A 12,523-nucleotide genomic window follows, 5' to 3' on the forward strand; every position below is an offset into this window, starting at 1 on the left:
TTTAAATTGAATTTGAAAAGTACACAGTATTTTTAGCTAAATTATTTAACGCTTAATAAATTTTATTTTCAGCATAATTCTGTATTTTTCCGACAACATGAATGTTTTTTTATATTTCAGAGTCATTGAACTCCCTGATTCACATAAAACCTTTAAGATTTTTCATAATTCATATTTCAAATTTTCTTCGAACTGATTAATTTTATAAATTATATGAGGTACCTTTAGTCTGACTTAAGTTCCATTTTTATTTTAATAATCACCCTCATCGTGGTTAGCGTATGTGTTTTACGCCTGTGACAGTTTCGTACTAGATTAAAGAAACAGGTTACATTTTATCTTTAATCTAGTACGAAACTGTCGTAGTCGTAAAACACATACGCCAACCATTTTGTGAAATAATAATTCTTCAATAGTGAACATACGTATATCACCTAAAATGGATATGGACATGTAATTATATATTTTTTTATAAAAGTTCCATTACATAAAATATTTATTGAGGTTCTTCTTTTATGAAATATAAAGAAATTTGCTATAAAAAAAATATTAATGACCTGCTGGAAGCAGGAAAACAATTACAATTTTTAAAACTTTGTAAAAATGTAAATTTGAATATAATTATTAAAGTCGCTCTCCAATTTTCTCAATATCTGGTTATCGTTTTTCATAACGATATATGTACTTCCAATTAACATATTTTTTGTATGAGATGTGTCAGTATATCGTCACGATAAAAAATAACCAGAGATTGAGAAAATGGGGGTCTGTATGAAAATACTTTAGAGATCTGATTTTGTTTGGAAAATTCAAAGCACTAAATGTTATTGTCTCCTTTTCACTTCTCATTTTTCTTAATACGAGACATTTTTTGGAAAAACTTGAAGAGCTAACAACACTGCTATATATAAGTTTGTCATTCTGTTTACCGACCCTATTAAGTATATACATATATTCTGAATCCTTGTAGATAACGGAGTCGATTAAGCCATGTCCGCCTGTCTCTTGAAATTAACTTTCCGAAGCCCCCAAATAACTTACATACATCAATATCTCCGGAATTCTTCCGGCTAGGTTACTATTTAAAATCGAGAAAATCGGCCCACAAATGACTGAGATATAAGGAAAAAACCAGGACAATCTCGATTTTTTACCTATATCTGGATTACTAAGTCATTAATATAGATAATATGGATATCTAATGATAGATATTTTCACCTTTGAAAAACCTTTGCAACGATGAATAAGAGACCATAGTAAGTTGGACCTACAATGACTCAAAATCAGAAAAAATATTTTTCAATCAAAAGTTTTTTTTCCCTAAATATTAAAAAAATTAATTTAAAATTTAAAAAATCTAAAAAAAACAATTCGAAAATAAAAACTTTGGAAAAAAAATATTTAAAATTTTTATTTTGAAGTATAATTTGGTGAAGGGTATATAAGATTCGGCACTGCCGAATATAGGTCTCTTACTTGTATTTTTATAAAATCCTTTCAATAATATAAAATAAGTTTGTCACCAAGAAAAAATAAGGGTTGAACCCTGTGAAAAATGTGTACAGTGTACTATCTCTTTGCGGACACCTCTCTAAAGCGGACACCTCCCATAAACGGACACTTTTTTCAGTCCCAAAAAAATTCTTTGGAATTATTTTCTACTTAGCTGATGACTTTGAAAAATATTAACAATTAATAAATTGAGAGTTCCCTAAAATTAAAAATAAATACTGGCGCGACCTTTTTAAACATTGTTTTTAAAAAAATTAATATATTTATTAGAAATTTAATGTAAATGAAATAATAATTTACAAGATTTGTTATGTTTTTTATAATGTTTAAATTGCTGTTCGTTCATGGTTGTGTTCATTAAAGAAAAGTATATAAAATCATCCATGTTTAAACAAAAACATTTAATGTTAAAGTATTTAATTATTAAATACCTCAAATTAAGAAGTTTTTTTATAAAAATTTAAATTCATAAAATTGTGTTTAAAAAAAACACGTCTATCTGAACATAGCATACGAAACAAAATTTATTTGACATTCTATAATTTAAAATTAAAATCTATATTTATTTTACTTCCTTTGGCTATTTCCAATTAATTAACCATTTCATTTAATTCAAATAAAACAACGTATTTTTCATTCATCCCCTAAATACCATGTCATCATTTCTCAGTGAATAGCTTCTACGAAAAGAAGAAAAAGCCAATTGTGGCCATTGTGAATAAATAGCTGTCAAATACAAATAAAGCGATTGACAGCCACAGACAAGTGACAGCAAGTGAAAAAATAAGTAGCACTCTTATTGCAAAATGTTTAATTATTCACACATTTTAAGTAAATAATTAAGAAATTTCAAGCGAATAAACTGCAAAATGAGCAAATAAAATTTGTATAATTAAATAAACAGTATCTGAAAAGCAATTAAATTATAAAGAAACCTTAAAAGTTAAATTTTCAAGTGTCGTATAACATTGGCAATGAAATATGAAAACTACACCCACTCTCTATTAATAATCGTTTGGAACAAGAGAGAAGTGAAAAAATAAACAACACAACTACGGGAAAATAATAAAACAATAACAACAATTTTTAATAATAGTTAAAAGCAGTACATCCATCTACTAAAAATAGATAAACAACTCAGATATTGTGAAGAATAATTGTTATATGGTGAATACTAAGTATCAAAAGAAAGCAACATTTATAAGAAGCACAACAACAACAATAACAAACATTGACTTTTTTTAAACAATAGAAAGTGATTACTCAAGTGTTTGAGGCAGAAAGAAATTCACATAAATAGTAAATGGTTTTTATAATTTTGTTGTTGTTAAGTTAGCAAATAACAACAGCAAAAATATATACTTTTGAAATAAATAATATATAAAGCTAAATACATAATATAAAAAAAAACAGCGAAACTATGACGTCTTTAGGGGGAGCAACCATACCCACCATATCAGCTGCTGTTTCCACAACCAGCTTATCATCAAAGTCATCACGAAACAATTCTAATGATGCGTTAAATTCTAACAATGAAAAGCAACAACAACATATGTCAACAAAAGATTTTATACAGCAAAAACTAAAAGAGAACGAAAATGTGTTATCGGTAATGTTATTAAAATATTTTATTTATATGTGGTTTTATTGATTATTCTAATATAATACATTTGTTGGCTTTGTTGTAGATCTTTGAAGCATATCAAATTGTAGGCCAACAACATACTAGTCGTGTATTGAGTTTGGTGGTATCCGTTGCGGGTGGCACATATGCGGTCTTTTCTATGACTGCTACCCGTTTGCCGCCTAGGAACAGTAGCGATCTCACCATTGACAAAGTTTTTCCTTTAAATGAAACTTTTCAAATTGGTTATGGTAAGATGAATGTTGTAATAAATATATTTTTAGTTAGAATATAGGGTATACCTATGTAGGAGAGTTTATTTGTTCAGACAAGATTAATGCAGTATTGTTTAAAGATTATGGAATTAAGCGCCTGAATAAATCGCTTTAACTAATATTTTTAAAGCGTTGTTAGTGAATTTCTATTGATGACCGAAAATCTCTAATCAAAAGTTGAAATTTTTATTAAAAATTATTAATAAAAAATTTTAATATCACGATTAGAAAGTTTTTCTTTTGGAAATAATTTGTTTTATTCGAAATTTAAAATTTCGCTTTCGATTTGAAAATTTTTATTAAAAAATTGGCACATCTTAAAATATTTCTATACGAAATCAAAAACTTCAATTCAAAATCGATAATTAACATCAAATATTTTCATTTAAATTCTAAATTAAACGTGTTTATAAAAAAAGATTGATTGGTTGACATTTTAATTTTTAATTCCGATTTTGATCACTTTTATTCAAGTGAAAACGTTTGTTTTATTTCGAAAAAGTCCGTGAAACTGTAAAATAATTTAAATTTAATTGGAAATTTACATAATCTAATACAAAATTAAAATAATCTTTTTATTATTTCTATATTCTATTAGAAATTTGAAAATTTTTATTCGATTATTATTCAAAATGAGAAATAAATATGTATTTTGAACAAATTACAATTTCTTAAACTATAATTTACTAAGAATTACAAAAAAGTTCATTCAATATTGAACAAAAAAACTCTTGCAACTTAAATATTTGTTTTCAAAATTTTATTTAAAATTGGTATGTTTTATTCGAAATTGACATTTTTTATTTCAAAATTTATTTCTGAAATGGAAAATTATTATCCAAAATTTAAAATGTCTATTCGAAATTTATTATTATTTATTCGCTGATTGAAGAAATATTTTTAAAATTAAAAATTTTTATTCCAAATAAATAATTTCTATTCCATACTTAAAATTTCTATTCGAAAATAAAATTTCGAATTGAAAATTTCTTTCAAAATTTTATTTTTATTCGCTGATGCAAAATTTATATTTAAAATGGAAAATTTTTATTCGAAATTGGTAATTTATATTAGATATTGAAAAATTGTATTCAAAATTGAATATTTTTATTCGAAATTGCAAAATTTCCATTCGAAATTGTGTATTTCTATTCGAAATTGTAAATTTCTGTTCGAAATTGTAAATTTCTATTCGAAATTGTAAATTTCTATTCGAAATTGTAAATTTCTATTCGAAATTGTAAATTTCTATTCGAAAATGAAAATTTCTATTCGAAAATGAAAATTTCTATTCGAAATTGTAAATTTCTATTCGAAAATGTAAATATTCGATATTCAAATTTCCATTCTAAAATTTTTAGAAATTTCTGAATTTGAAAAATGTCTATCAAAAAATGAAAATGTTTAATCAAAATGGAAAATTTATTTTCGAAATTCAAAATTTATTTTTTGAAGTTCAAAATTTATTTTCGATATATGAAATTTATATTAAAAATTTAAAATTTCTATTTACTGATCGAAAATATTTATTTGAAATCTAAAATTTTTATTCGAAAATAGACATTTCTATTTGAAATTGAAAATTTCTATTCAAAATTGAAAATTTCTGTTTAAAATCGCAAATTGACAACAATAATTTTCATTTGAAAATAAAAAATTGTAACTTAATATTTGATTTCAAAATGACCATTTTATTCTAAATTGAGAAACTTTTACTAATAATTATTATTCGGTATTAAATTGAAACCAAATATTTTCCTTGAAATTGAAAAATTTTGTATTTTAAAACTAAAATTTTTATTCGAAAATTTCTATTAAAAATTTCTCTTCGGATAATTTTTTGGATTTATTTTTTTCGAAATTTAGAATTTTTGTTTGAGATTCAAAACTTATTTTTCGTATTTAAGTTACAAGCATTTGGAAATTGCTTAAAAAATAAGATTTTTTCAATATTAGTTCGATATTTCAAAATAAAAATATTGAAACTTACAAATTTTTATTCTTTCAATTCCAAGTCCCAATTTTTATTCGTAATTCCTTAATTTATTTATTTATTACGAAAACAAAGGTTTTACTTGGGAATTGTTGTTAGATTAATTTTCATCTTGGTAAATAATAATTAAAAAATCTATAGTTTTCTGTGTAGCAGAATGTTTTCTACTTTTACTTATTTTCTAATTCCACTTGCACGCACACAATTTTGTGCATTTTTTTTTTTAATTTGATGAGGTAATTTGCCTAAAGCTAAAATATGTTGCCTGTCATCTAATTATCAATTTGATCATTTATTTATTTTCTCAAAAATATGCAAAATAAGCTTTAGAAAGAAATATAAAATTTATATATGTACATTTAAAAATACAAATTTTATAAAAATAGAAAAAAAAATTTTCATAGCAATAGTCACAGGTATTTTAGACTCTTATCAGCAAAAAACAAAGAAAATGTCTATAAAATTCTATTAAATAAGAATTGTATAGATAATTGAACGAAATATGAACTGGCGCAATATCAGCCAGCTACTACGAGCACGAATGTTTTTTATATTAACTAGTTTCTTGTCTTTACAAAGAATATTTTCAAAATAGTCTTGTTTTATTTTATCTTATTACACTATTTCATATATTCAATTGTTATTTAATTTTTTTCTCAGAAAAAAAGGGTGCCATTTCCCAATTGTCATTTACCTTAAGAAATGCCGATGAAACACCCTCAAAATACTATTACTATCCCATTATAACCGATGAAGATTCTTCGGATTTCAATACATTTCAAGCGCAAGTAATCTCAGCTAAAATGTCCATGTTGCATACAACGAACGAAATGAATGCGCTGAGTTTTTCATGGATTAATGACTATCGCCAGATAGGCGAGGTTAAACAGGAAATGAAGCGTAGAGAAAATGAATATATTAAATATAAAGATTTTACGTAAGTCTTCATATATTATTAAAAAAAATCGTAAAAATAATCTTCTTTTTTTAGAATCTACTGTGCCACTTACAATGTAAATAATAAATCATATTGTGATTCACCTTTACACTTATGGCTGGCAGCCAGTGAACAGCCACCAGACATTTATGCTATTGCTTTGCAGGAATTGGATACTTCAGCTAAGGCTATAACATTTAGTGAAAATCGTCCGGATGCTTTTTGGATGTAAATACTAAATTATAAACAATATGAAATATTTATCATTTTACATTAATTATTTTTAATTTCTAGCAACAAAATGCTGGAAAGTGTCCATGACAAGGGCGAATATGAAGAACTTACCTCGGTGCGTTTGGTTGGCATGATGTTGACCGTTATTGTTAAACGCCAGATACGTTCTTCTATTACTCGCTACAACGTCAAGTCTATAGCTCGTGGCATTCTAAATGCTTTGGGCAATAAGGGTGGCGTGGCCGTTAGTTTGCAGCTGAATGAGGCCAATTTGTGTTTTGTTAATTCACATTTGGCTGCTCATATGGGTTTTGTTGAAGCACGCAATGAGGATTATGCTGGCATTGTAAAGGGTTTGGTGTTTGACGATGAACTGCGGCGGACTATTAATGATCATGAGTAAGTGTGGGAATGTAAATTAATAAATTTCCAAATTTTGAAAAAAAAATTTCGAAATTTCTTTAAAAAATTTAAATAACATTTTCAATTTGGAATACAAATTTTTTAATAATTCTCAATTTAGTTTTGAAAATATACAATTTTAAAATTCAATATTCGTACAGAAATTTCAATGTTAGTTTTCAATTTCAAGAAAATCTTTATTCCTTATTGTATTTCTCAGATTCGTATCAATTTTGTATTGAATAATACATTTCGAAATTGAAATTTCTATTCGAAAATGTAAATTTCTATTCGAAATTGAAAATTTGTATTCGAAATTGAAAACTTCTATTCGAAATTGAAAATTTGTATTCGAAATTGAAAATTTCTAATCCAAATTGAAAATTCTATTCAAATTAAAAATTTCTTTTCGAAACTGAAAATTTCTATTCAAATTTGTAACTTTCTATTCGAAATTGTAAATTTCTATTCGAAATAAAAAATTTATTTTCGAAATTGAAAATTTTTATTCGAAATTGTTATTTTTTATTCGAAATTGAAAAATTTTATTCGAAAATGAATATTTCTTTTGGAAATTGATAATTTCTATTCGAAATTGTAAATTTTTATTCGAAATTGAAAATTTTTATTCGAAATTGAAAACTTCTATTCGAAATTGAAAATTTTTATTCGAAATTGAAAATTGTTATTTCAAGTTGAAAATTTTTTACTCGAAGTTAAAAATTATAGATTTTTATTCGAAATTATAAATTCGAAAATTAAAATTTCTATTTGAAATTAAAATTTTTATTTGAAATTATAAATTTATATTCGAAATTGTAAATTTCTATTCGAAATTGAAAACTTCTATTCGAAATTTAAAATTTTTATTCGAAATTGAAACTTTTTATTCGAAGTTGAAAATTCCTATTCGAATTTCTACTCGAAGTTTAAAAATTATAGATTTTTATTCAAAATTATAAATTCGAAAATTAAAATTTCGATTCGAAATTAAAATTTTTATTCAATATTTTAAATTTCTATTCGAAATTGTAAATTTCTATTCGAAATTGAAAACTTCTAATCGAAATTTAAAATTTTTATTCGAAATTGATACGTTTTATTGGAAGTTGTAAATTTCTATTCAAATTTCTACTCGAAGTTTAAAAATTATAGATTTTTATTCGAAATTGAAAATTTCTTTCCGAAATGAAAATGTCGAAATCGAAAATTTCTATTCGATTTTTAAATTTCTATTCGAAATTGTAAATATTATTCGAATTTCTACTCGAAATTTACAAATTATAAATTGATAATTTCTATTTGAAATTGAAAATAAAAATTTGAATATTTTTAATATAAAAACTTACAATGTATATCATCATCCCTCCACTCAGCCACATTTTCTGGATTGGTGACTTAAACTATCGCATTGAAGAGCCACCCGGCCTACAATTACCCATGTCTCGTTCGGCTGTCAATGCTGCCGAAATGCTTTTACCCTACGACCAACTGCGTCAAGAGATGCGTAAAGGCAACTGTTTCGAGGGCTATACTGAGGGCCCCATAAAATTCCGTCCGACCTACAAATATGATCCCGGTACTGATAACTTCGATAGCAGTGAAAAGCAAAGAGCGCCGGCCTATTGTGATCGCATATTGTGGAAGGGGTCACGTATACAGCAATTGGCTTATGACAGTGTTATGGACATAAGGCAAAGTGATCATAAACCAGTCTATGCGGTATTTCGTGTCAATATAAAGACACGTGACGACCACCTGTACAAGAGGGTACACGAAGAGGTATTAAAGTTGCTGGATAAGCGAGAGAATGAGAGTCAACCTCAGATTACGGTAGAGAAGACTATAATCGATTTTGGTATGGTGAGATTTAATGAGCAGGCGGTTAGTGATTTTACGGTTTCGAATGCTTGTCCCATTCCCGTTGATTTTGAATTTAAACGTAAAGACGCCCCTTTGAATGATATTTGTGAGAAATGGTTAAGGGTGGAGCCCAGAGCAGAAATGTTAATGATTGGCAAGTTTGTTGTTCTTTAGAAATATTTCGATTTGTTTTATTAATAGCTTAAATACAGATTCCACCAAAAGTATACGTGTTAAATTAATGGCAAATGCTGATTCTATTACGGGCTTGCTGCATAAATTACGCACTACTGGCAATTGGAAATTTGATTTTGATATCTTGATACTGCAAGTGAAAAATGGCCCTCACATTTTTATAACTGTAACAGGCGAATATAAGCCTAGTTGCTTTGGTTTATCTATGGAAACTTTATGTCGTACAGATCGTCCCTTGTGTGAATATAATCAGCAGCAAATTAAAGAATTGGTAAATATATACAGCCCAATTATGAATAAAAAATCCGCGGGAGTTTTTTCCCTTTTCTCATTTTTCCTATTCAATTTCAATGAGAAAAAACTCCCGGGGAACAAACTCCCGCGGAATTTTTTATTCATAATTGGGCTGATATTCTTTTAAGTAGTCTTTTTTAAATTAAATTTGTATATTTTTTATTAAGATGAATGATGATTCTCCAGAATTTCGTGTCACCATGCCCAGAGAATTCTTTTTATTAATCGATTATTTGCATAAACAAGGTCCCAAAGTTGAGGGAGCTTTTTCATTAAGTTCTTTGGAGTTTAAACATGCCAAGGATGTTAAATTTAATTGCATCAGGGATTGGTTGGACTCTTGGTCCAGTAATGAATTCCGTAAGTTTGTTAAATACAACTAAAAAACTAGTACTTTTAATATTTATTTTATTTAATTATTAGCTAATACACCCCATGCTGCGGCAGAAGCTTTACTTATGCTACTAAACTTACCCGAGAAGCCTTTACTTGATCCCTATGTAGATGATCTCATAAAAACCAATACCACCGCCGAGGCCATGGAATTGGTAGCCCAACTGAGTTCACCCAAACGTAATGTGTTTGTACATTTATGTATGTTTTTGAGAGAGGGCATTGAACGCAAATACTACAATCCCATGCATGTGGGTAAGTACACACATTTACATTTAATTTTATTAAAAATAAACTGACGCTATTTCTTTCCCATATAAAGCCACCATATTTGGTCGCGTTTTATTGCGTAGCACTACCAAATCGGTAGATTATTATCGTGATACACGTTGTCGTGAATTTATGCAACGTTTTGTTACAACTGGCAGTGAAATGGGTACATTGTCCTCATCCACCTCCTCCAATTCGTCCACATCATCATCAACTGCAGCTGCTGGTGGCCTTGCAAAAACGCCTACAACTCCTGCTGCCTCATCGCATTCTAATACGGCATCTGCTTCAAAGAGCAATATAGTGGAAATGACTTAATTTTTTATTGTTTTTCTAAGGTTTTTCTTAAGTTTAAGTTTTGTTTTCTTTAAGAAATATTTAATATTTATTATTTTGTTCGTTCACTTTTTTCTTTCAAAAGCAATATTTTATGTTTAAGTTATTGGTTTTTTTTTCATCGGATAGTAGCATTTTTAAAGAGATTTCCTAACAGTTTTGGGTTTAACACATTCTAGTTCAGTTCTAGTTCAGTTCTAGTTCAGTTCTAGTTCAGTTCTAGTTCAGTTCTAGTTCAGTTCTAGTTCAGTTCTAGTTCAGTTCTAGTTCAGTTCTAGTTCAGTTCTAGTTCAGTTCTAGTTCAGTTCTAGTTCAGTTCTAGTTCAGTTCTAGTTCAGTTCTAGTTCAGTTCTAGTTCAGTTCTAGTTCAGTTCTAGTTCAGTTCTAGTTCAGTTCTAGTTCAGTTCTAGTTCAGTTCTAGTTCAGTTCTAGTTCAGTTCTAGTTCAGTTCTAGTTCAGTTCTAGTTCAGTTCTAGTTCAGTTCTAGTTCAGTTCTAGTTCAGTTCTAGTTCAGTTCTAGTTCAGTTCTAGTTCAGTTCTAGTTCAGTTCTAGTTCAGTTCTAGTTCAGTTCTAGTTCAGTTCTAGTTCAGTTCTAGTTCAGTTCTAGTTCAGTTCTAGTTCAGTTCTAGTTCAGTTCTAGTTCAGTTCTAGTTCAGTTCTAGTTCAGTTCTAGTTCAGTTCTAGTTCAGTTCTAGTTCAGTTCTAGTTCAGTTCTAGTTCAGTTCTAGTTCAGTTCTAGTTCAGTTCTAGTTCAGTTCTAGTTCAGTTCTAGTTCAGTTCTAGTTCAGTTCTAGTTCAGTTCTAGTTCAGTTCTAGTTCAGTTATTATGTAAATACTTTCGAAAAGAAATTCGTTCGAATTTGTATGCTTTATATAATGTATTTCGAAAGCGTTTCGAAACGAATTATATAATAACCCCCCAGTTTTAATTCAGTTCTAGTTGGGTTCTAGTTAATTTATAGTTCAATCAATTCGTTTTGAATACCAGTTTTATTCAAAATTTAATTATTTTATACAACAAATTGAGTTCGGTTTTTCTGTTAAACTGAAAATTGTGAAATCATGTTTATACATCGTTAGTACAATTTAATTGCATATAATTTATATTTACGCATCGTTTTACATCAACTAATTGCTCGTTTAAATATTTACTATTTTTCTAAATAATGTAATATTTATAAAAATGGTAAACTTTATTATTTGAATGATCAAAAAAAATAACATGATTTTCCATTAATTTATCTTATTATTTCCATAACAACGAGTAGTTTTCTTTATAATTTTATAATTAAGTTCAATTATTTGCTTTATTTTTCACATTAGTTCTGCTTTTAGTGTTTGTATTAAAAAAATATATATCAAACAAATAATGATACATATTTACTTATGTTATAGGTGGTTCTAAAAATTGTTGTCGGTTTGTGTTCTGTGAGGTGCCTCTGACGTTGTATTTATTTATATGTATTTACCTATAAGTTATATTTGTTAACAAATTCATAATAATTGTTTTGCTGTAAAAAAAGAAAAATTAACCATAAGTTTTCTAGAATTAAAATAAGATGTTAAAACATCATAAATTGCTTTCATAATTTAATAAAATAAATAAAATTATTTAAAATAATCTTGAAATGGAAATTGTTTGATTTTTTTTTTTTAAAAAAAGGGTTTTGAAGGTGTTAAAAGACAAACATAAAAAATAGTTTGTTCTCTTTATATAAAAAACCAAAGTAATTTATCACTTTTTAACAAATATTTTTAAATTATCAGGCCTGTCACAGAATTCCATTCCGATAGAAAGTGAAATTAATTCCGCATTTTGCTTCTTCAGAAAAAGTAAAAAGAAAATTTGTTTCGGAATGAAACCACTTTCAGTTTTCAAAGTGAAATTGATATTTCCTTGTATTTATTTGTTTTTCTAAAAATTTTAGTCAATTTCTTTCACACAAAACTTCACTTTTGTTTAAATATTAAAAACGTTGTCAAATTAAAATTAGAAATATAGAATTATTAAATATATTTTGAATTAACAAGTTACACGGAATCTGAAGGACTTAAAACGAAATCGATCGATATAAAAACTACGGAACTTAAACCATTCCTAACAAAATGTGTGACAGGCCTGTATATTTTATAATATAATGTATGTATGTATATAAAATTTATATACATACATACCATAGATGCGGGTAGTGCA

General features: G+C 27.0%; 1 protein-coding gene across 1 annotated transcript; it reads left to right on the top strand.

Annotated features, from left to right (window-relative positions):
* Window positions 1-2,301: 2,301 nt before the first annotated feature.
* Window positions 2,302-10,442, top strand: Ocrl (Oculocerebrorenal syndrome of Lowe). Its single transcript, XM_065508230.1, has 10 exons — window positions 2,302-3,121; window positions 3,201-3,387; window positions 6,065-6,341; window positions 6,396-6,569; window positions 6,636-6,974; window positions 8,354-8,994; window positions 9,053-9,306; window positions 9,497-9,689; window positions 9,753-9,977; window positions 10,045-10,442. Exons 1-10 carry the CDS (start codon window positions 2,933-2,935, stop codon window positions 10,308-10,310), a joined length of 2,745 nt encoding a protein of 914 aa, XP_065364302.1. The 5' UTR covers window positions 2,302-2,932; the 3' UTR covers window positions 10,311-10,442.
* Window positions 10,443-12,523: the final 2,081 nt, after the last annotated feature.

This window comes from Calliphora vicina, chromosome 4 (assembly GCF_958450345.1).
Source record: "Calliphora vicina chromosome 4, idCalVici1.1, whole genome shotgun sequence".
Lineage (NCBI taxonomy): Eukaryota > Metazoa > Arthropoda > Insecta > Diptera > Calliphoridae > Calliphora > Calliphora vicina.

What these genes read in the sequence shown, in the direction of transcription:
- Ocrl (XM_065508230.1), top strand. Translation starts at nt 2,933, where the DNA reads ATGACGTCTTTAGGGGGAGCAACCATACCCACCATATCAGCTGCTGTT. An exon ending in ATTAAATATAAAGATTTTAC is followed by an intron (nt 6,342 to 6,395) that starts GTAAGTCTTCAT and finishes TTCTTTTTTTAG; the next exon opens with AATCTACTGTGCCACTTACA. An exon ending in CGTCCGGATGCTTTTTGGAT is followed by an intron (nt 6,570 to 6,635) that starts GTAAATACTAAA and finishes TTTAATTTCTAG; the next exon opens with CAACAAAATGCTGGAAAGTG.